The sequence below is a fragment of the Lasioglossum baleicum genome, chromosome 13 (assembly GCF_051020765.1).
Source record: "Lasioglossum baleicum chromosome 13, iyLasBale1, whole genome shotgun sequence".
In the NCBI taxonomy this organism is placed as follows: domain Eukaryota; kingdom Metazoa; phylum Arthropoda; class Insecta; order Hymenoptera; family Halictidae; genus Lasioglossum; species Lasioglossum baleicum.
Window position 1 is genome coordinate 13,941,570 of NC_134941.1, and position 22,999 is coordinate 13,964,568.

A 22,999-nucleotide genomic window follows, 5' to 3' on the forward strand; every position below is an offset into this window, starting at 1 on the left:
ACGTATTCACGTCGACGAGATCGATGGAAGCGCGATGCAGGCAGCCATTGACGAAAGAAAACGCACGATCGAGACGGGGTTAACGTTCAACAAAAGACACACTGTTTGGAAAACAACAGCCGGAAGAGATGGAATGGTTCGTTCGTTCCGAAAAGGAAGAAAATACAGCCAGCACGCGAAGAATAGGACGATCGGATATTGAAAGAAGCGATTGTACAGAACGGACAGCTTCTCGGACGAGAGAGAGAAAGAGGATTCCTGCCACGATTTCGGGTCGCGCGCGCAACTCTTTGCTCGGAAATTATTCGAGGAAATTGCATTGGAGCATCGACGAAGTGGAGCCTCCCAGACATCGTCCTTCGAAGAGGCCAACAGCAAAGTGTAATCGCCGTTCCAATCGAGGTTTATTCTCGCCTTGAACGTTGGGATCGCGGAAGTCTTCGAGTAGTCGACGTATCCTTGAGGAAGACAACGTCTTGACCTGGAGAACGGCCGTTTCGTTTGGAAAACTCGGAAAATCCGAAGATAGAGATTCGAATCCTTCCTGGATCCTCTCGACGATTCGCCGAACTCATCGAAGCGAAAGCGCACGCGATCGAAGAACATGAACGGGGTCGAATCAAGTGATCGCGAACGGGGCTGTTTGGTTCGCGCGTAAGTGCCGGTTGCCATAACCGCGCACGACGGAATCGAACACGCGAAATCGGTGTAATACGTCCAACGCGCGGACCAACGATTCTCGTTGGAATAAATCCGAAAGATTCTTCTGGCCCAGAAGCCTCTGTCGACGCTCTCGCACCTGACGCTCACCCAGAGACCTCCGATCTCCACCGGGAGCGTCGGAGCCTGATGAAACAGCGGCGGACTGTACTGTGTGGCGCGCAACACGTTCACGCAGATTGGACAGAAAACAAGCTGAAACACCATCACATAGTTACTTACACCGTTTCACTCGAGACTCTGGAGCTTTTATCTTCTTATTTATAAGTTATTTCTGAAGCTATGGCAGGGTTTAAAAACTGTTGAGTTTTATTTATTTGTAGATATTATGGAATGTGTGTGTGAAAATTATATACATACATATACATATAGTGATGGTCATGATTACCGTATCGGCGCGTAGCAATGCCAGAGACTGCAACCGGCTCGGGGTCCGCGTGCCAAACGTTTCCGATAGTCTCGTGCTCCGAAGAGATCCACCAAGCAGCAGTTCCACTCTCGATCTTCTCTTCTCGACTCGCAGCAGCCCCAGTTCCGCGAATTCGATGTTCAACATCTCCAAACAATCGAATGCGTCACGATTCTTCGTGCGTCGCGAACGACTTTCAAACGAATTCGAGCTCGGCCCGTGGAGATTGACGTTCATGTCCGCCGGAACGTGAATCGGCCGTTTGTAGATCGGTTCGGCTCGGTAAGGACGCCACTTTATTTCCTCGGTGTCGTCGACGGCGCAAGTCGCGTTTATTCTGCGCCGGAATCGGCGAGCAACCTGTTGATCGACCAGCAGGCTCGATCAAAAACGATCGTCGGTGGTTGCTTGAACATGTGTCATCGTGCGCCATGCGTCATGCGTCATGCACCAATACCCACTATTTACTACATAGGCTTGCGTAAAGATGTACTTGTCTGTTGAACGGTATCAAGTGAACCGAGTCGAGTCGAGCGTTCGTTTCCGTGGCACCGGAGATCCTGATGGACGGCGACGAGAGTTCGATCGAACCACGCGCCACGACGGCGTACGTCGCGATGCTGCACGACTCCTCTGCGTAATGGTACCGTATCAACAGGAACGTACCATTCGCGAAGAAACTGTATTTCCGTATCACGTGTTCAGGCCCGGCACGCGTCTCGCATCTGCGACAAACGAAACAAACAATTTCAGTGGGAATGATCCGCGAAATTCTCAAGATCGGCCGATCGTTAGAGAGTAGAAAATAACTAATTTCTACCTGAATTCCAACAAACTGGAGTGAAACAGAAATTGATTTTCTTTCTTAATAGATTTAATAGGTTGAAAATAACGTAATAATATTTTAAAATTTTTCCAATGTTTTCACTGTTTGAAATTACGCCTAATCGTTCTTGTCATGAATCTATAAAATCCGCAGAAGCTAAACGGCACAACTCACTGCTGCGACAACCAAATAGATTGCAATCTGGTCGGTGAATCGTCCGTTGTTATTCCTCTATCTTCGGAGGCGACCTTCTCCATGATCTCGTCACATCGATCTTCATCCTTGTCCGATACAAGGAAAACGCCGAGACCAAAATCTGCACAGAAAAATGAAGACTATTTCTATGAACTGTCTCTGCTATCCGACGAGCTTTCAGAGCACCGCAATATGCTCTTTAATTCACTTACCGGTAAATAAACAAAGCGTAAGGCCAACGACCAACGAAAGCATGTTCTCTAAAACCGTACAAGCAAGAAACTGTAAAAACTATTTGCTCCTACGTACGTTGTATCAATTACTTTTCTCTCTTCACAGAGGAATATCGTTCGGACTATACAGAAAGTTTTCCCTGACAAACTGAACTCGCGTCGAAGCCACCCTCAACGCGGTATTTATCCGTATCCCTTATCCCTTCCCAACTTTCTCACCTCGAACAATTGTGGACGCGACCGCTGACCGCGCGTTTAGCATGCACGGTGCACAATCCATTACTCGCTTTGCATATCTCTCTCTCTTTCATCCGAACATTCCGTTTATTCGCTCTCGAAGCATCGTTCGTACTAAACCGTTTGTATAGTTTGTACCCTTGTGTTCTCGTAATATATGTATATTCTTTTACGTCAGAAAATTTTCGGAAAACGTATTCGCGATGAATACATTTCAGTATACTCAGAAAAATCATTGATAACCTATCTAATACGGGAGAAACGTATTCGTTTCTACTCCACCGATTCCGTGTAACGGTCTCCGGGAATCACGTAATAAGTAACAGTAGCAGTAAGCAGAGAGCAGCAGAGAGTATCTCTGCAGTAAGTAAATAAATACTCAATCGAGCAGCGATTGGAGATTGGAGTGCCAAAAAGTGAATGGCTGCGCCATCTAGTGGCGACATGTGGAAATTTGCAAATAAGAAAAATTTAAATCACTGTGCCACCGACGAGATATAAGAATAGACCAATAGACTTGAATAGACCTATCATGATGATAGTCGGTGCCAAAACCTCTGAATTTTTTAACAGTCGTATTTCAGAACATGAGACATGAGTTCCATAAGATGATAGATCTATAGTCTATTCTATATCTCGTCTGTGATAATATTAAGATTTTCGATGGATTTTCGTCACCGACGGTGACGCGCATCATCCATTGCGTCATTTACGGTTTCACCGACGAGTGGCGCTACTCATATATCGAATTGAATCGAATCGTATCGAGTCGAAGTCGAATCGCATCAAATCGCATCGCAACGTATATCGCCCGTAAAAGTAAACCAGATATCCTCTTTGCGTAAACGTAAACGTAAACGAAAACGAAAGCAAAACATGCCAAAAGTACGACGGAGTAAGAAACCGCCACCGGACGGATGGGAATTGATCGAGCCAACGTTGGAGGAATTGGAGCAAAAAATGCGAGAAGGTAACCGCGATACGCTGTACGTAGGTTATGTTTGCGACAGAAATCCTTCGTTTTCTTCTTATTCGTTTCTGTATCGGTAACGCTTGTGTGTTATTTCTCGTTTTGTCGGTTGGTTGAATCGCAGCTGAAACGGAACCTCACGAGGGAAAACGTAAACAAGAATCTTTGTGGCCAATTTTTAAAATCCATCATCAAAAATCACGGTACATATACGATCTGTACTACAGACGGAAAGCCATAAGCCGAGGTAAGTATCGTTCGAAAGCGATTCTTCTTTTAATTACTTTCCTTGCCTCGCAAGTTGTCTCGCGAGACGCCACAGAGGCATAGAGGATTCTCGCTCGCAGCCAATTGTTAGGTGACATCACACACTTTAGCAAATAAATCAGCTAGAACCGAAAGTGCAAGTGAAATTCTCGTTCCTTTTGAATTCCTGCCAGAGGAGACAACTTGTGAGGCTCAGAGAGTAGCTTACTTCTCCAAAACTACAAGATGTACGGTAACTTTGTATTCCATTTTGTTTACAGAATTATATGATTACTGTTTGAATGAGAACATAGCCGACAAGAACTTGATAGCGAAATGGAAGAAAGTGGGTTACGAAAATTTATGTTGTTTACGTTGCATACAAACTAGAGACACTAATTTCGGGACAAATTGTATTTGCCGAGTTCCAAAAGGAAAACTAGAAGAGGGCAGAATAGTTGAATGCATTCATTGCGGTTGTAGAGGATGTTCTGGATAACCTACGCCGTTGAAAATAATTAAGATGATCTCGACGATCGACGGTCGATCGGCGTCTGTGCCGTCGAGCCGTACTTGATTTTGAAAGTCCCTGTTGCGCGTAAACATCTGCGCGCGATTGCTGGAAATTTACGTTAATAAACAACTGTCAACTGTGTTAACAAACACTGTCTTATCGTTTTGACGCTCGTGTCGGAAAAGACGCGTTTTGTTCGTAAGATTGTATGGCGCGAGTACCACGGGCCAGGACTCGTTGCGTGAGAATTGGAATATTAATGGAAATAAACGACTGTTGACGCGGAACAAGAAAAGAAGCTTGTTCTGTTCATTAGAGAGTCAAGTAGTTTTCCTTTTTAGTTGTGCTCCTTGATCTACGGACGTTATCGTTTCAGTGTCGAAGGGGTAGCGGAAGAAGCAAGCGTGAAGCGGAAACGAATCTGATGGAGAACAGTGGAAAAGCGTTGCACACACACGCCACTGGATACATGTACATGCACGAGTATTGTAAGGGCCTGGACGGCCTCGAACCATTCTGGGGCCTCTCCGTAGTCACAATCGCTAGATGAAAGATCAATCTAGCACGCAAGTATGCCCAAGTGGCCTACTTTCGCGTTTTCGAGGCGTAATTTGCATTATTCGGCAGCATGTAATTGCGTAGCTTTATGAAAATGAATCTGTCTGCCGAATAATGCAAAAGCAGGCTACTTTAGGAAACTTGCGCGTTAGATTGATCTTTCATTTAGCGATTGTTGTAATCCTCGTGCACGTATTTGTATCTAGCGGTGTGTGAGTGTGCAACCACATTCAGAAACCGCGGATCTTATTTACATTAGCGTCTTCGTATTCGCTCAAGACGTGTCTGCTGTCCCTAGGAAAGAATGAGCGAGCCCGCTTATCGCTGTTCCGCGTAGAAGTCGATGCAATTGGTCTGAATTTCTTTATGAGCGCACGTCTGCGTACCCTGAGTGCTCATTAGAAACGCTTTGTTCAAGCTTCGCCGAGGTAGATTCGTAGCCGGCGATGTGACTGATGGTTTGCTCGATGATTTACTCGACGTTCCATCGACGATCCGTACCACGTCCGATCTAGCGGACAAACGTGAAGCGACAAGATCCTCTTTGGAAGTTTGCGTACCGATACCAATGATTTGCCAAGAGTATTTAATGGAACAAGCGTAGTCCGCTGTGTCGTCGAACGTCTCCTGCAGTAATTGTTCGAGAAGCGTTCGCGATGTTTGAATATTTTTGCCGAGTACTTGCCACGAGTACTTCGGTTTGCAAGGGTACACTTCTTCCGAGAGATCGGCTGCTGCAGTGGGAACGATCAAACAATCGGCATCGTCACATTTTTTCCTCGACTCGTCGTAACATCTGAAGAGTTTGTCCGCCTCGAAAACGTTCAACAGGCTTCGGCAAACATCGGTGGCTGTCGTCGTTACTTCTGCCGTCGCTTCGGTTTCTGCTTCGGTTGTTGTCACCTCAGCTATTCGGGCAGGCGTTGCCGCGACGGTGAACGCAACGGGTATGCCGAACGAATCGGTTTCAAGTAATCGTACCGCTTTATCGAATACCGTTGTCAACGTATCCGTCGATAACCAATCTATCGTTTGTAAGTCGCTCAAAGCACGCCGCGTCGCTGTTTCCGTGTCGATTCCAACGACGTTCGATAAGTTCGACGAGGTGACCGAGATAAACGAGTTTGTCGCGCTAACCGATACCCGATCGTTCACCGTCAAACGTGCTTTCGTTTTCATTGATTCTGCGTAGCATCGATCGGGCTCGACTCGATTTTTACAAGTTTTCCGACGTTTCGGCGGAGACAGTTGCTCCGAAACGGGACTCGCGTTAGAGACTGAAATTGGAGAAGGAAACGGTAGTACGTTCGATTTCTTTTCATCTCGCGGTCTTCTCAAGATGGTCGTATTATAATTAAATAGCGGCAATGTTGGATTCCGTTGATCGTTCGTGGTCCGTTTCTTCTCTTGACAGTGGATTCGTTTGCTCTGGAAACGCGTGTTGTTCCTTTAGCGAGATTTAGTCGACGTTGAATTTGAACGAGGCTAAATTAGGGCTGTTACTGTCTCGAAGATTCTTGGAAAATTCGACTGACTTTTCACAAAATACAAAGAATACAGAAAAGCTTTAATTCGAAGCTTCGAGACTTCGATTCTCATCACTAGACTGTGAATGTTTATGCGATTTTCAATTTTTGTAGTGGTAGTAGCCTTTTTAGATCTGAAATAAATTAAAGTCGTACTAAATTCTGTTATATTTTATATCCTAACATTTTTTGCAAATTTTTCAAAGCCGTAATTTCATGAAGATCCGCAGTCTACTCGTCACCTTCGAAGTTTCAGAAATCGAAGCTTCGAAATCTCGACCTTCGAGGGAAAGTAACAGCCCTAGTCTGAATAGATTTGACTGAATTTTTACCGGTTGCCTAGAGGGTTGTTTCAGAAGCGGTATCGTCGCATCGCCGCTGTCGCGTTTCCGCGGTGCAATCGTATTCGTCGCACTTCGGTCAGAGAAGCTGGAACGGACGCGTGAACCTTTCTCGACGAAAACCGTCTTCGTTATCGGTACGAAAACGTTTTCGGTGATCAGTCCGACAACGGAGGTTGGCGATTTACGCGGTTTGCAAATGCGATCGTACCTCTCTACGTTCTTCACCGTCATCTCGCTTGTGGTTGTATCGTGTCTTGGCTGTTTTCTCGTCTGTGTCGGGGTCAACTATAAACTGGACGATTTTGATGTCGGTGAACGAAACATGGTGAAAGGAGGGAAGACGGCGCCGCGCGCGACATGCGAGATGCGAGAAACGAGAAAAGGTTGAGCGACGCGTACGCGCAAACAAATTCGCGTCGTCGGAAATCGACGATTCCGACCAATTGCAATTTTTAACAAAAATTTCTTTTCACATCATTCGGTAAACTATTGCTCTAACTTCTCAAAAAAGTTCCAATCGTATAGTCCAATATTAAAACAGATACAAAAACACAAATAACTCTTTCAAAATTCAACAGCTTGCGTTCTTCCGAGACGTTAGAAGGATCAGTTTACTAGCCAATGTGTGAATAATTTAAAAAAAAATTGTTATCGGTCGCAATTGCGCAGGAAAAATTAAAGGTGACGATTTTTAAATTTTTCGTCTCTGTGTGTACAACGAGGAAAATAAATTGGTCGACGAGAATCTGTCTGTTTTACCTCGTTGACGAGGGTATTCTTTATTTGTAAAAAATATAATAATGTAATGACGACGCTGCTGGCAGTAACGATAATGTTTGCAACTGTATTAGCAACCGTGATACTGGCGACGACGAGAACGTTGGTAACAGCAACGGTACAACGACGACGTTTCACGCGATCGTAACGATAACTGTGTACTTATTATATGTATATGCACTATGTATATTATTCATCCTAAAGAGAGTTGACGGTAGCGACGATAACAAGTGCAAACGGTACGAACGTGCGAACGTCGACACCGACGTCGACGTCGACGTCGTTCGCGCAGCTCTTCAATGTTGAACGTGTAACGTCGACAGTAAAAAAACTGTAAAAAAAAGCAGACGATAACTCGATGAATAACGTAACAAATAATCGGAATATATATACGTACACATATACAGTCGGGGGCAATATTAAGTGGACACTCTTCAAAATCGCATAACTTTTTAAAGTTCGTCCAAATCATTTGGATTGTCTTAAGATGTTAGACCGACTGGTTCAAATTTTTGTTTGCTCATTGTCTAGCAACGGGTCGGTGAAACATCTTAAAAAAGTTCAAGTGATTTGGGCCAGTTTAAACAAATTTATGCGATTTTCAAGTGTCCATTTAACATAGTCCCCGGCTGTATATGCGGATGCACGGTAAAAACAGACACGAGACGTTGCATGTCGATGCTGCTTCGAAAATCTGTCGAATTGATTGCGCCAGTACGATATGATATGAACGCAACGATAATTGTAACGATAACGGTAACGATAACGGTAACGGTAACTGTAACGGTAACGGTAACGACGACGACGAAACGCAAATGATTGAAATCGCGTCGTCTCTCGCGTTGGGTTTTTTACGTCTACGAGCGTAGACGTGGATGAACGCGGTTATGGTGAGGTATGTGCGCGTTGCATGAGCACGTGACCGTGATCGCGATCATTCTCGCGGTCTCACGATCGTTCGCTATCGATTCTCTAAGATATCTGCTGAATCTTCGATTAGGAAACTATATACAAAAGAAAGACGGCCCGCGACAAATGCTTGTTCGGGGCGCGTACCTTTCCGCTAAAAATAATCGATGCGTCCTACTATTCTCGATATATATATATACAAGTTTGTTCGGCATATTCTCGTAGAATAACGCGCGCACGTGAACGCATAACGCACGCGTACGAACATTCGCAGGCACTCTTGTCGTTAACGTAACGCGAATAGATTGTACATATATACGTGCTAATGTGATTCCGAATCCGTTTCCGATTTAAGGGGTCGATCAACCCTTTCGCTACGTGGATTAGACATCTCGTCGCCATCATTTCATTGTACATTGCACAAACGAGATATCTCGTCATCACGCTGTCGTGCGTACGATACTACAGACGAGCTATTTCGTCGCCATGATTTCGTCGAGATATCTCGTCCACAGCATCGCACGTCCGAAATCACGGCGACGAGATATCTCGACCATCGTAGAGGAAGGGTTGAATACGATCTACGAAATTGTGTATAGATTCGAGTCTCCTGAAACGAGCACGGTGCACGGATCGCGCGCGTAGACGGTCAACGACACCTTTCTCGAGTTCTCTCCTGTCTCCCGAATCGATTCGCCCTCTAATTAGCTTCGGTTGGTTGTATGGTTGATGATCGATCAATTGTTTTCCATACTACGGCTATGATGCTTGTATCCTCTATAGTCGTTTGTCTACCTCTACCTATGCGATCGATCGATCTGCCGGGGCTCGCCTTACCCCGCTCTGCTCCGCTCAATGCTTTCGCCCTTTTTCTCGCTCGATGACACGGAACGAAACGAGCGCGAAGCGCTAACTATTTCTTTTAAAGATTTCTACTCGGTCCGTTGGCGCGAATCAAGGCGTGGCGGACTTGGTCGTACATTTTACCGCGGAACGACGATGAGAAGCGATGAAGGATTCCTGGGAAACGAGAACAGGCAAAGAAATGACAGTTTCTATCGCCTACGGTGATCGCGAGTCTTGTACCGCGTTCGTATCGACATCCGCGAGAGTTAGGGTTGGTATCGCGGGAGCAACCGTGACCGTGATCGCAACCGAGTTCGAGTTCCAGTTCGAATTCGCGCTTCTGTCAATACGGTACGTGGATGTTTCTCGGTGTAGAGCGACGTTTGCAGATTCTGCAAACCATCAGCAAACAGACAAGCCCGAAAAGAACCGCAAGAGCAGCTCCTAAACCAGCACCAGCCCATCCAGCGGATCCTACAACGCTGGCGAAGCCACCGACACCGTTTCCGGATCCGGCTGAGTTCACGCGTGCATCAAGCAGATTGCCGCAGGTTTCGCTCGATTCGTCGTTGGGCTCCTCCGTTATTGCCAATAAACCTGTCCCATTGTTCGTCTTACGGAACGTGGACTTAGGTTCCGGTGCTGGACAATTTACCACTCCGTTGCAGACAAGTCTAGCGGGGATGCAGCCAACGTCCCCGGGACACCGAAATCCGCAGACCTCTTCGAGTTTCTGCGTGTTCAGAGCTCCGTTGGCATCGCGTGGTAGATGATACAGCTCGGTCCATACGATTTTAAACGCCGCTCGAGCCGGAGCCATCGTCCCGGTGAACTGAACAATCACGGCGGGCCATTCGGACTCATCGTTCGGACTCGAAGACGTCTGAGACGACGAGCCAACGTTCGGCTGTTGCGTCTGCGTATTCTCGAAGCTGTACCCGGTCCCGTAACCATAATTGTAACTGGATCCAGTGCCGGAAGCCGAGCCGGAACCTGAGTTCAGACCGGAACCCCGTTCGCCGGATGGTCGAGCACCGGCCGGAGAGATCTGTGCTGCTGAGATGATCGGCATCTTCAACGCAGAGCTGATGTTCTCGCCGCAAATACCCAGGTACGGATCCGGATTCCCAGGCAGAAAGATCTCCAGTTTGCCGTCCTCGCAGGACCTCGAGGCGAACTTGATTTTATCGAACTGCAGCCACACGTCTCTGTCTCGGTTCACGCGAAGCTCCCAGATGCACTTGATGGAGCGTGGCGGCGCGACGTAGCCGAGCGCTTCGTAATGCGGGAACTCGATCTCGCCGTTGGTAGTAGCCGGCAGAATCGCGGGTCCGCAGAGCGGGCTGTGAGCGAACTCGTATCTCGCCTCGAACAGCGGCGCGTATTGCTTGAAATAGCTGGCCGCTGAATGCGCTCCGTCTACCAACATCTTCAGCTCGAGCTTCTCTCCGCGCGAGATGACGCGCACTACGGGTTTACCGTCGCCGGCTTGGCCGATCGACGACGATCGACAGATGCAATGTCCAGTCTTCTCGGCGCTTGGATCCTGTTGCTGTTGCTGTTGTTGTCGCGATTGTTGAGACGGCTGAGACTGTTGAGTCTGTTGCTGATGATTCTGATAAAACTGTTGCTCGCCGGAAATAGCGGCGGCCGGTTCTTTGATGATCAAACGATCCACCCGACTGTCCCAACAGTGTCCGCATTGCGCGTACGGGTGCTCTTTGAAGGAGACAGACTCTACGGTGAGAATAACGCGAGCGTACAAACGTTTATCCGTGAGGAAGGTGTACGCGCAAGAGAGATCGGCTGGTGGATCGCCGGGACGTTTATAGACGAGCGTGTTGAGCGGCGATCGTAGTCGACCGGAGCGCGTCTTCCACGAAGCGAACATCTCGTCGCATTCCGTCCCGGGAACAGGCTCGCCGAACCTGGTCGCGTTGAAGAAATCATAATGCGCCCAATAGTAGAGCGAGCTGCCGGAGTAGCTTCCTGTTTTGCTCTCGAACTTGACGAACAACGCGTTCGAGCTCGAGACGAAGTCGTGCTTCTCCATCGGCTTGCTGAACGTGTCGCAGAAGGTTTTGATGATCTTCGCGTCGTCCGGCCAGTCGGCGTCGTAGAGAGTCAGGCTCTCGCCGCAATCGCCTTCGTATGGCTGGATCGGCGACTCGATGCGGTTCACGCGGAAGCTTGGGAAATAGAGCCTGGCGATCTCGCCAGGTCGACCCTTGAGCAAATAGTTGCAGCTGGTGTGCGGAGGATACCAGTGAGCCACAGAGAGGAATATCCCCTCTTTGCCGGCGTCGAGGGACTCGCTGTTCAACAGCCAGTCGCAGATGCCGTTTTGAACGCCCACCGTCTCCACTTTGCCAGGCAAATTGCCCACGTTGAACGTGAACCCGGTGTTCAACAACGGCCCGGCTGGCGAAGAGACAAACTCGACGTACAGGTCCAAACTGGTTCCGATTATGCTGTAAGGGAACTTGCCCATTCCGCAGAACGTCCCGATCACAGGACTGTTCTCGTCTTTGCCGTCGTACACACGCAGATAGTCGTACGGGCAGTGCTCCGATCCGGAACTTATCGGCCTCATCGGACACGTCATTATGTTCTCGCATCTCTGCCCGTCGATGTTGAACTCTTGGTTTTCGATGTACAACTTGATGTAGGGCACCCGCGTGTTCAATCGATACTTGCAATGCAACGCGCGCGGATATATGCCCGGATAAGCCGGGCTCTGCACGTAACACGTCTGCAGCCGGCAATCCTTGAACACACGCTCGCAGTAACTCCCGAGAACGATCTCGCCCCTGCGATTCGGGTACAGCTCCGGATGCTGGCCATACCTCAGGTACACCTCGAACTGCTGCTCCGCGCGAGTATCGAAACTGAAGTACGTCTGATCGGTGAAGTTCTCCGCGTGGAAGAACACGCGGACGAAATTCGTCTCCGAGATGAACGTCTGCGGCTGCTCCGATTCCCCGCAATACACTCCCGGGTCCTTGCGATTGCTCACCTCCGACTTCGCGTTTCCATCGATGATCTGTCGTTGTTGAATAAAATTCGTCCTGTTCAATTCTGTCGCGATACTTGTGGTGCAGCGTTTCCTCGATAATTGAAGTACAACATAGTATACTACTAATCCAATAACGAAATGTCTTTATTTCTCATCATTTTATTATGGGACTTTCATCAACGTATTCGTAGCATTTTCTAATGAATATTTTCTGATGATATTTACTTGTGTAATGAATAGACCGCGGATCTTTATGCCAAATAAAAATATTTTGCATTGATCGTGGGAAACAGGAATAACACTTTGCGTGTCACCTTTTTTTCGGACAATTATCGAGAAAGCGCTGTACTTCGCGGCCGCTTGCCTACCTGCAAATAACCGCCGGAACAGGTAGTGGCGTTTTCCAGTACGCCGACCTTGAACTTTTTAAATCGAACGCGTAAGATCCAGTCCCGCGGTGCTGTCGGGCGAAACGCGCGGAAACGGTACGAGCAAAACAGAGGTTTTCCCCAATTCGCTGCGGTTACGGCCGGACTCGACACGTCCTCGTAGATTTCTACGGTCTTGTTGCAGTGATCGCGTTCCGCTGAAACAGCGAGAAAAGATATCTCTAAAGTTTTCGTGGATACGCGGTGGTAAAGAAGGAACCAAGAGCTACCTACCTCTGCGACTTGCGGCAGGACTGGGGGTGGCAAAGACCAGCACGAGGAAAGCGAAGATTCCCCAGCCCCAACTGTTCGATACCGTTGGCGCGAGCATTCCAAGGGGTGCGCCACTTTCGACTCCTCGAACTGTCAATCCGACGTGGTTCGCGCGTTTTCCGGTGCTAGCATCGTTCGGTGTTGCTCACGAACACCGCCTGCAAATGCGAAACCACAATCATTCCCTGCGTTCGTCGACCTCCTCTCGATCCTCCTTCGTCTCCTCCCACCATCGTCGTCACTATCATCGTCACACCGCTGTCACCGCAGCTATATCATCACCGCTATCACCTCCTTTCCCCTGAATCACGAGCGACCACCAACCCTGTCGCTGCCAACCCTCACCGACGCGGTACTCCGTCTTGTTTTCGTACACGCCTGAACCGCGGAACGCCATCCAAGCATAGGCCACGTTAAACAGAATTCTTCGACGGGAATTGATTTACTCTTTATATGGATTAACCAAGCCGGAAGTAGCTCGTTCGCTCGAGAACGGGGCTATAATTGGTTGAATCCGTGTTAACTCTCCTCTCGTCGCTGGTTCGGAACAGAACAAATCGCGCATCTTTTTTCTTCCTTCTCGCTCGCAACCATCGTCGCTTTCTTCTTCTTCTTCTTCTTCTTCACTCGTTCTATTTGCAACACCGACCGACAGCTTCTCAAATCCTCCGAAAACTGTAAGAAGACGATGCGTTGACATTTTGAGGATATCATTTCTTGCAAAAATATCGATCGAAAACGTAGAGATAACCGACTGTACCTTGCTCGCTGATTCGATGGTCCGGTCGATTCGTTGGTTACAAGGCTATATACGAGGCTAGAAGGGATGGAAACCACGACTTCCCGCACCGTCTCCGGTTGTTCTTCAGCTTCGATCCCGCGAAACTCGCGTAACAATGGCGAAGAACGCGTTCGAACGTTCGACGATCGCATGGAGATCACGAATGTTATTTTCCCGTGGCGTTCTACGTCGAGCAACTGCACGCAAAATCCTGCGCTCGCGCAGACGAGACTGTTCCGTTTCACCCGAGGACACGGATACACTGAGAAATCTCGAAAAATTACGAACGACTCGTTAGTCGAACGAGAAACAGAAGAAAACATTTACATATTTCACTTAGTCGCGAACCGTGGATGTACCCGAGTTCCCGGCACCGTTCCCTGCGACGTTCTTTCTACCCTTATTCCTCTTATACTTGTTGCCAGTTACCTGTTACCAGTCACTCGTTACCGTTTACCACAGGGACGCCTATTCTCGACAGAGAGTCCAACGTGCACGCGTTTCGCGTTGAAACTCGAAACCAGTACGATTTAACGGGTCACCGATTCTCTGCTGCCCCTATGTTCGCGACTTTGCGTTCCAGAGCTTCGATCTCGCGGAGCACACGAGTTATTGGATCGAGGTACGGTTTGCGACGCGCACCGTTCGCTTCGTTCACGAAAGAATGAAATTGGAATGAAAATTCAGACGCGCACCGTTCGCTTCGCTCACGAAAGAACAAGATTCGAATGAAAATTCAGACGCGCACCGTTTGCTTCGTTCACGAAAGGAAAATTGGAATGAAAATTCGGACGCGCAGACACCAAGAGAGAGAGAGAGAGAGTCGAGTACCAATTTAGAATATGGATTCGATGTGCTCTCCGTGTACGGATGTAGAATTGACGTACATGCTCGCGACAGGAGCGGTAGCGTAGTGGAAAAATGATTGTAACGATGAAATAAACGGATAGAAAAAAGCGAAAACTCCGATCGACTGCGGAAAGAGAAGCTGGAGGAGGTGGTAGCGGCGAGGAAAGGTATACGCGAACCGCAGGGAACGACGATCTCGCACAGTGACGAAGGGAAACGAGAAGAGAGCTGATTAAATTGATACTATACCGGTTAGAGTACTGATCGTTCCATGAAGGAGAGGAGCACGGAAGCTTAGAATGCGGCTAGATAAAAGATTGCCGATGGCTGGGTGGTTGACTAGCTGGTTGGTTGGCTAGTTGGTTGGATGAGTGGTTGGTTGGTTGGTTTGCTAGCTGCCTGGCTGGCGGGCTGGCTGGCTGGCTGGCTGGCTCCGACGAGAGATTCGGGTCGAACGTCGCGCAAGCTCGCAACACCCCCTTTCTTCTTCGTTTTCTCTCTTGTCGTCTCTCTCGCTTCCTTTTTCTTCCAGCTCCCTCCCACCCAGCCACCCTCTCTCTATCCATTTATCCGGCCCCCCGTCTCTCTATTCCTCCCTTTTCTCTTTTCGCCTTTCCCGGCGCGCGATATACGCGGCATTTCGCTAGGCTTGTTTTTCAGAACTTGCTTTTTCGGAGTAATTTTACGATTTTTCGGGGTGTAACGTACTTACCCAGCTTGGCTCTGTCCCTCTTTTTTCTGCGATTTCCATTCCATCGCGCGCTTCCTCCCCTGCTGTAACAATTCCCGGAACGGTTGTCGGTGAAACTCTGCCGAAATCCGCGATTTTCTTTTTTTTTTCATTAGAGGGAAAGTTTTGTTGTATTTGAAATGAGCAGGCAATTTTTATTGTAAATGGAGAACACGTGTTTTTTGCTAGTGAGCGATTGGGAAACTGGGATTGACAGGTCATTGAATAATGTCAAACATTTTTTGTAAATTGATTCAAATGTTTTCTTGAAAATACGACAGCACTTTCCCTCCAACTTAATAATTAGACAGCGGATCTACACGCGAAATTTTATACCCGATTCGCAAGACACCGCAGTGAAATTGAAATCTATTTTCTCTCTTAATTAATACATATTTAACCTTCAGTTACGCGCACGCCGCTTTCTACGTAACTGGTTACGCTAAATCAATTTTTATGCGATGAAATAACTACTATTTGCAGGTGTAGCCGACACCTTCGTTTATGCTTGAAACACTAAAGTTTCGAGATCGTAAATACTATGCGAGTAATTTCGAGTTATTGTAACAGTACTTTTAAATTTTTTAATTTTCATCGAAAATGCATGAAATCCGATGTCTACTTATAACGAGCAGAATATATACGTTACCTTTTCCCTCATTTCGGATGTTCGCCGTGGTTCACCGCGAGCCTCCCCTTTCTTTCGTCACAGATCGCAGGGAAATAAAGAAATCATCTGGATACGGCGGCAGAATTGCGAGTTTCGTTAATCAGGATGTGGTCAATTCGACAACCCTTCGCATTCTCGAACGGGGACTTTGTTCCTTTCTCTCGGGTTCGTTGTTTCGCCGAACAGGGAGCCGATCGATTTGCAAATTAACATTAAACACGGGGAGCGGGACGAGGAAGCGAGAACGAAAGAAGGAGAAATGGAGCGAAGAAAGAGAGGAAGATAGTCGATGTGGAAAAAACCGAATTTGCAAAAGCTAGTCCATGTAGAACATACTTTTGCTAGTTGGACGATCGTTGATCGTGAACAGAAAATAAATTCGAGAAAGAACTTCTGATCGGTTCCAACTGATAAACGACGTGCGCGAGAATCGGAGAAAACATCGACGAGTATTCGTTTAAGAGTTTATTTACAAGTGGCAACAAAAATACTATCACCTCTTCCTGTATGATTATAGTACGTTAATAACTTTTATCAGATAAACAGGCACGTCGGGAAGAAATTTCAAACGACGTATTCAGCAAAGAAGTATTGCTTGTTTTGTTTTTAAATAGCAATTTTTTTCACAATCGTACGTAGAACTACAATCTACTGTTCGTGTCTACGGCTCGCGAGCATTTTCGGGGAATAGCAACAAATCGATTCGACGTGACGGAAACGATCGAATGAAAAGAGTCAAAAAGGCGTAGAGGACATCATTTGTCCTCTTCTCTGCTCCCTCATCGTTCTCTACCTCCTCCTTCTTCTCTTCCTCTTCTTGTTCTTCTCTCTCTCTCTCTCTCTCTCTCTCTCTCTCTCTCTCTCTCTCTTTTTCTTCATCGACTGCTTTTCTTTACGGTAATGGTTGCACGCTCAACAGAAACATTAAAGTTTATTAGACAACCAAAGAATCAGAAGACAACTATAGTAGCCCAGCCGAGTCGATTCGTGAAACGAGAACGATCCGCCACGGTTCTACGAAGCTTGTTTACGGTACAGCTTTGCGATCAATCTCCCAAGAAAAATTCAATTAGCGGTGTTAGCAGAGCATCCGAACACATCAGACTTTTCATTTCTATCTATCTTTTCTATCCTTCTAGTCTCTTCCTGTCTTTTTGTCTTTCTTCGTTTGGTTGTTTCGTTTCGCGGGTGGCGAGGACAAACGACGCGAGATCTTCTTCTCGTGCCGCGCTGTTTTCCCCTCCGGCTTTGAGATTCGGAGAACAAACTTTTCGAACACGTTACAACCGTTACGATATGATTCCGACCGACAAAGTATTATGTTTTCGATGGCGAGTAGTCATTATTGGAGAACGAAAATGAAAACTCGCGCCGGTTCCTCGCCCGTACGCAGCGTACCTCGAAAAACACGAAGGAAGCATTCGTTCGATGAGACGCGTGCACACATGTTTCTGTACGCGCTCGCGAGGACGTCCGCGTTAATATACATACGTGCGTACGTACATACATACATGCATGTATACATATGTATATGTACACGGACGGGGACGCACATGTATACGTATACATATATCATATCCTCGGTGTCCCCTAGTAAAGAGTACCATCGATTACAATCCGAGAAGATATTCTCTGCGACCGGTCCTCGAGAACAAAATCATGTAGCGAAGGGGAGTACAGTTCGTTCGAGAAACGCGGTCGTTCTCGAGAAAGATCGATCTTGAATGGCCCGGAGATCCAGATCCAACGATTACGCGAATTTCTGCACCGTATTTCGAATTGTTCGCATACGCTCCTCGATTCGCCATTAATCTTAATACCTCGTCAGTTAAATAAATGTTATGCTACGATGAACCGGTCGCGACGATGCGCGGAGTAACGCAAAACTCTGTTACCTGTACGGTTTTAGCTCTTTCTCTCTCGAAACCGAATAACGCCCGCTACACACATCTGTTTTTCTAACGTGCGGCGAACATGCGGTACCGGAATTGCGGTCGGAGATATAGATTCGATTAGGCGATGCACATTTGTTTGAACCGCAATTCCAAAACAATTCGAAGCGGGCTTTCCAGGGTAGAACGAGGAAAAATGGAAAGACCAGAGCACAAGTAGAGGAAAATATTGCGCTGAATATTGGATCGCGGCGCCGCAACTACGGTTTAGGGCTGTTACTTTCCTTCGAAGCCTCGAATTTCGCAGCTTCGATTTCAGAAACTTCGAACGTGAGAGAATCGAATTTTCGAAGCTTCGAAATTCGAACCTCCGTAGCGAATTATCAGAGGATTAAAAGAAACGGAGAACTTCAAAATTTTAGAAACTACGGACACTTCCAAGGCTTCGAAGCTTCAACACTTCGAAGTTCTCTTCGTTCCTTCGAATCTTCGGAAAAGTAACAGCTCTACTACGGTTCAAACAAATGTGCAGCGCTGATTGAATCTATAGTGCTTTCAGACCGCAATTCCGGTACCGCACGGTCGCCGCACGTTAGAGAAACGGATGTGTGTAACGGGCCTAATACGGTGGTACACGCGCGTTTTCCCTTCGGATTCTCGAAATCGATTCGTTCTTGACCAAGCATTCGTTACTTTACGCGTCTATCCAGAACGTTCGGTTCGCAAATTGTGTATTCGACGCTGGATCACGTTCGAGCGCATACTGTCAAATATATCGGGACACCTTTTACACGCGCGTGTCAAGCGCACACGCGCTTTTTCTCTCGTTGTCGGTTGCTGGCGACGCGCGACAAGATACGATACGATACGATACGATACAATATAATACGATACGTTACGATACGATACGATACGATACGATACGATACAATACGATACGAGAGATACTAGAAAAAGTTGCGTGAAACTGAACGGCAAAAAACAAAGTTTTCGAACCCGAAAAAAAAGGAACCACACCGGTCTTTATTTCAATTTTTTTTTTCCTTTCGTTTCCCCATTCTGTTATTTTTCTAGCAATGTTCCACTTGTTGCGTTAAACGATAAATTGAATCGAGTATTTATTAATACGCAGACTAAAGAAATCGGTATGTATAAAATGAAAAGTACAACATTTAGTGTACACGTGTACATGGTGTTGTTGGTACTCACGCGAACGTTGATGAGGATGCGCATAGACTTGGATGGGGCATGGACAATGTGGGCATGCATCCGATAGTTTTGGTACAAACGTGAACGTGAACGTGAACGTATACGCGTGATGCGGATGCGGATGCGGATGCCGATGCTGAATGCTTGATGCACATTATGAGCAGATATGAGGTACACGCGCGTGCAGATATATTCAACGATGAGCGAATAGCGCGATGTAACAAGTGTCCTACGTAACGGAAAGCTAGGACAAGAACGATTCAGTGGTCGTCCATTTCGTGAAAGCGTTGACGTTTCGACTGATGTTGCTGATGCTCCAGAGGTTCTGGACTTTCCACGATGGCGAGCGGTGCCGGTGAACCCGGTGAACTATCCATTTCCTCGTGGGAGCGTTTCGGGACACCGACGCCTGCGTCGGGACCAATGAAGCTTCCGCTGGATACAAAGAAACGATCGGTTTCAGTGAGCCATTCGACTCGGTAATCAAGAACGATCGAGGATACGATCGGGAACGGGTACCATGGAAATCACCGACACAGTTATCACCGAGAATATCTTTGGCTGTAAACGAATTTAACCGACAACGATTTAAATCGTCGACAGTATTATCCGATAGTAACATCGTTCTAAACATGCTAAACACTTTTACTTTTGTATAAAAATATAATTATTACTAGATAGCCCCACTCTTTCTTAACATTTGTCTACAAAACTTGAAAATTATTACGCTATAAGAAGTTAGTTGTCAGGCAAAGTTATTGTCGGTCAAATCTGGAGTCGGTGAAATATTGTCGGTGATTTCCATGGGACCCATCGGGAACAGAGTGAAATTTAATTATTGGTTTGTTATATGGTACCTGTAGTTATATGTGGTTTGTACGATAACAGGAGCTGGGCTGTACTGGCCAGCCGGAGAGAGAGAATGCTCCTCCATAGCGTTTCCAGATACAACGTACTTATCTAAAACAATTCGAAGCAGGCTTTTCAGAATAGAACAAGGAAAAATGGAAAGACGAGAGCAGAAGTAGAGAAAACGGAGTCGAGAAACAGAAAAGGATAATATCGATTGGAGTAAATACCTTCTCTGGTCGCGTCACCGGTAACGCCATTCGTGACAACGGTAATTTGTTGCATCAGCCGACCTTTATGCGACGTTTGATTCGAGGGCGCGTACGGATGCCCAGGCGATCCTGGAGCAGACTGACTATTCAATTGACCACCAGCCGGAGAAGGTACGGAACTATCCGGATAGGATTCTGGCCCCGGAGAGGCTTCCCTGCTCAGACATTCTGGCGTCATTAGCCCACTGATTCCTACATGAGACGGCGAAGCGGGGGCGCTCCTAGTTTTAAAAGCGACAATGCCACGTAAACGATTACGTCTTTCAATTGATAGAAAAGCGTGCATGCCAACGAAGCCGTTTTGAAACGAGTCTCTCAATTATATTGTAGATTACGATACCTGGACGAAAGACCGAACGGTGCCCGAAAACAGGGAACGCCTCGCTGTCTTCTTCGCCTAAAAGCTTGCTCGATGAGTTTGGCTTCCGACTGAGAATCTATTCTCCAGAAAGATCCTTTTCCCGGCTCCTCTTGGCTCCTGGGTACTTTGATGAAGTAACGATTCAACGAAAGATTATGTCTAATAGAGTTTTGCCAGCCCTTGTCAGCCGTTCTATAGTACGGATAATTCTTGGTGATGTACGAGTAAATTCCAGACAACGTCAGCTGCTTGTCTGTCGCCGATGCTATCGCTTGAACGATTAGTTGAGCGTACGAATACGGCGGCTTGGTATCATCTTTAGGAGGACTGCAACGAGCAGTCGTACCATTCGGTCCATTGCTACCTCCAGCCCTGCAGCGTGTCTCGATGCCCGGTTCCGGACTGATCTGCCTACTGCAACTAGGTCCACCATCATGCCTCTCCAAATTCGAATTCTGCGGATCGTTGGCGACAGCAGCTGCATACACTGCCACCATCTGTAGATCCGCCGATATGTTTCTCCTTCCCTGGCCGGCACGAGGACTGGCTGGACAAGAATTAGCAGCGCTGATGGTACCGGTCGGCGAGGGGAACGGACTGCCACAGCCTGGATCCGGGATGTTGATACGTAGAGGTGGCAACGGCGCCCTTTGTCTCGGTGGAGAAGGTACTCGTACGCTGTTCTGCTCCTGCTCGTCCACCAGCGACTGAAATACCAGCCTTATATTTGTACTGGGGAACCTGAATGTGCACCTGCAACAGAAACCAAACATTCGAGAACCGGAAAGTAGAGCGGAGCGCTTAGCTAGGACTTTGAGTCTTGCAAGAGCTAAAGCAAACTACACGCGAAATCCTGAAGATCCTGAGAAAATCGATTCGACGAATTTTTGAAAGTCTCGAACTAATTCGTGATTCTAAACTGGCCGGCTACTGGTATATCGGTTAAGGAGCGACCATATTGGGGAAATAATTCGAAATATATAGGACGTGGACGTTATCGGAGCACGCTTGCTCGAAAACACTGAACTCGTTGAAATGGAACGGCTCTGCGCTCTGTACTCCGTGCGTGCGAGAGGCATGCGAGAAACGTGCAAGACAGGTTAAGTCGACTCTGGAAAGACTCGAAATATATCTTACGTCCTTGGTAATTGAAAGACAGGCGAGCCCCTTCCCTGGAAAATTCCATCGACGAAAACACCATTTTTACCGTTGCAGGTCATAAAGAAAAAGGGATGATCGTAGAAGATTTCGACGTGTCGTCGCGAGATAAAGCTGGAGTGGCCCATGTTGACGTCGACCTCACCCTTGCTGCTGTTACGCCCGATAGTGATACGTCGTTGTCTAACCATGTACTCGAATTCGCGACCCTCGAGCCGTGCAATCGGTGCACCTCTTGCCTCCGGGTTCCACTGCATCTTCGTCGGACTGGCCGGTGCCGACCTCAGTGCCAGAAGGGCCCACGCGTCGCTCTCCTGAGTACGAGAGTACGTAGACATAGCACCAAGTGAGCGAACCCTCCTCCGGAATAGAATGAGAGAGAGAAAAAGGAGAGGTAGACAGACAGATATAGATAGATAGATATAGATAGATATAGGTAGATAGTTAGATAGATAGATAGATACATAGATGGATAGATAACCGAACAGATAACTAGATACATAGACGCGGATCCGGATAGAAAAACGAACGAGAACCGAGTACCGTGGAGCCAACGGATACGAACGGAGTCACCAAAAATTTCTCTTCGGTTTCAAACTAATTCGAGAGAGGCAAACGTCGCAATGTTCCGTGAAATAGCAATTTTACAAATCGAATACACGTTCGCGTCAACCATTTAAATACAAAACCTGACAGCTATTGAATTATCTGGAATTGTCGCACAAATTCACCAACCGGTCCACCAACCAACCGATTCAGCAATCGATCGATCGATCGATCGATAATTCGAACTTTCGATTCATTGTCAGTAATGTAAATATTTTGTTGTTATATAGTGTTCTGGTATACAATATGCACACATATAAGTATAGCTTCGGTATCGTATATATGTATGTGTCGATGTGCGTGTGTCTGTGTTTGTTGTTTAAACCGATGCGTAAATAATAAACACTTGTGCTTGTGTAATATATATACACGCGTGTGTACTACTTATATACATATACATTAGTGCACAATGTAAATGTGCTCACATTTACGCGATTAGAACACCGAAATCTCTTTGCCCTTATCAATGGAGTTATAAATGCGAGTAGGGACACGTGCTATTCGAATCGATTGTCAACAAATCGCTCAACGAACGATTATACATTTCATCCTGTTTCTACGTTTCTACATATAATATATAAGTGTATGTATAGGT

General features: G+C 47.0%; 5 protein-coding genes across 15 annotated transcripts in view; 1 reads left to right on the plus strand and 4 right to left on the minus strand.

Moving 5' to 3' along the window:
- LOC143214885 (protein APCDD1) lies at nucleotides 1–7,115 on the minus strand. Of its 5 annotated transcripts, none has more exons than XM_076436423.1 (6): nucleotides 2,603–2,864; nucleotides 2,363–2,410; nucleotides 2,130–2,271; nucleotides 1,623–1,854; nucleotides 1,109–1,489; nucleotides 1–915 (listed from the first exon to the last, which is right to left on the minus strand). In XM_076436423.1, exons 1-6 carry the CDS (start codon nucleotides 2,661–2,663, stop codon nucleotides 7–9), a joined length of 1,773 nt encoding a protein of 590 aa, XP_076292538.1. In that variant the 5' UTR covers nucleotides 2,664–2,864; the 3' UTR covers nucleotides 1–6. The 5 variants fall into 5 exon arrangements, with proteins under 5 accessions (XP_076292538.1, XP_076292541.1, XP_076292539.1 ...); XM_076436427.1 differs by having other exon boundaries at nucleotides 485–915; nucleotides 1,081–1,489; XM_076436426.1 differs by lacking the exons at nucleotides 2,363–2,410; nucleotides 2,603–2,864 and adding an exon at nucleotides 6,987–7,115.
- The window catches only part of L(1)10bb (BUD31-like protein), a 20,276-nt gene continuing 726 nt past the window's right edge, over nucleotides 3,450–22,999 (plus strand). The window contains exons 1-3 of one of the 2 annotated variants that reach the window (XM_076436485.1): nucleotides 3,450–3,590; nucleotides 3,715–3,837; nucleotides 4,118–22,987. In XM_076436485.1, the coding sequence (XP_076292600.1) occupies nucleotides 3,497–3,590; nucleotides 3,715–3,837; nucleotides 4,118–4,335 (435 nt within the window). In that variant the 5' untranslated portion in view covers nucleotides 3,450–3,496 and the 3' untranslated portion in view covers nucleotides 4,336–22,987. Of the gene's footprint in view, nucleotides 3,591–3,714; nucleotides 3,838–4,117; nucleotides 22,988–22,999 lie in introns of those variants that run through there. The other variant, XM_076436483.1, reaches the window with a different exon arrangement.
- On the minus strand, nucleotides 4,629–7,009 carry LOC143214896 (uncharacterized). Its single transcript, XM_076436440.1, has 2 exons — nucleotides 6,767–7,009; nucleotides 4,629–6,336 (listed from the first exon to the last, which is right to left on the minus strand). The coding sequence occupies exons 1-2, from the start codon at nucleotides 7,007–7,009 to the stop codon at nucleotides 5,227–5,229; spliced, it is 1,353 nt and encodes a 450-aa protein (XP_076292555.1). The 3' UTR covers nucleotides 4,629–5,226.
- LOC143214872 (uncharacterized) lies at nucleotides 7,524–15,344 on the minus strand. 6 transcript variants are annotated; one of them, XM_076436393.1, is made up of 5 exons: nucleotides 14,907–15,344; nucleotides 13,788–14,079; nucleotides 12,989–13,702; nucleotides 12,695–12,912; nucleotides 7,524–12,353 (listed from the first exon to the last, which is right to left on the minus strand). In XM_076436393.1, the coding sequence occupies exons 3-5, from the start codon at nucleotides 13,083–13,085 to the stop codon at nucleotides 9,654–9,656; spliced, it is 3,015 nt and encodes a 1,004-aa protein (XP_076292508.1). In that variant the 5' UTR covers nucleotides 13,086–13,702; nucleotides 13,788–14,079; nucleotides 14,907–15,344; the 3' UTR covers nucleotides 7,524–9,653. The 6 variants fall into 6 exon arrangements, with proteins under 6 accessions (XP_076292508.1, XP_076292509.1, XP_076292511.1 ...); XM_076436394.1 differs by lacking the exon at nucleotides 14,907–15,344 and adding an exon at nucleotides 14,238–14,379; XM_076436396.1 differs by lacking the exon at nucleotides 14,907–15,344 and having other exon boundaries at nucleotides 12,989–13,185; nucleotides 13,474–13,702; nucleotides 13,788–14,262.
- The window catches only part of Foxk (forkhead box K), a 6,513-nt gene continuing 147 nt past the window's right edge, over nucleotides 16,634–22,999 (minus strand). Inside the window, exons 2-6 of the mRNA XM_076436428.1 lie at nucleotides 21,778–22,158; nucleotides 20,620–21,393; nucleotides 20,238–20,500; nucleotides 20,016–20,118; nucleotides 16,634–19,593 (exon numbers count right to left, since the gene is read on the minus strand). Coding sequence (XP_076292543.1) covers nucleotides 19,419–19,593; nucleotides 20,016–20,118; nucleotides 20,238–20,500; nucleotides 20,620–21,393; nucleotides 21,778–22,158 — 1,696 coding nt within the window. The 3' untranslated portion in view covers nucleotides 16,634–19,418. The remainder of the gene's footprint in view (nucleotides 19,594–20,015; nucleotides 20,119–20,237; nucleotides 20,501–20,619; nucleotides 21,394–21,777; nucleotides 22,159–22,999) is intronic.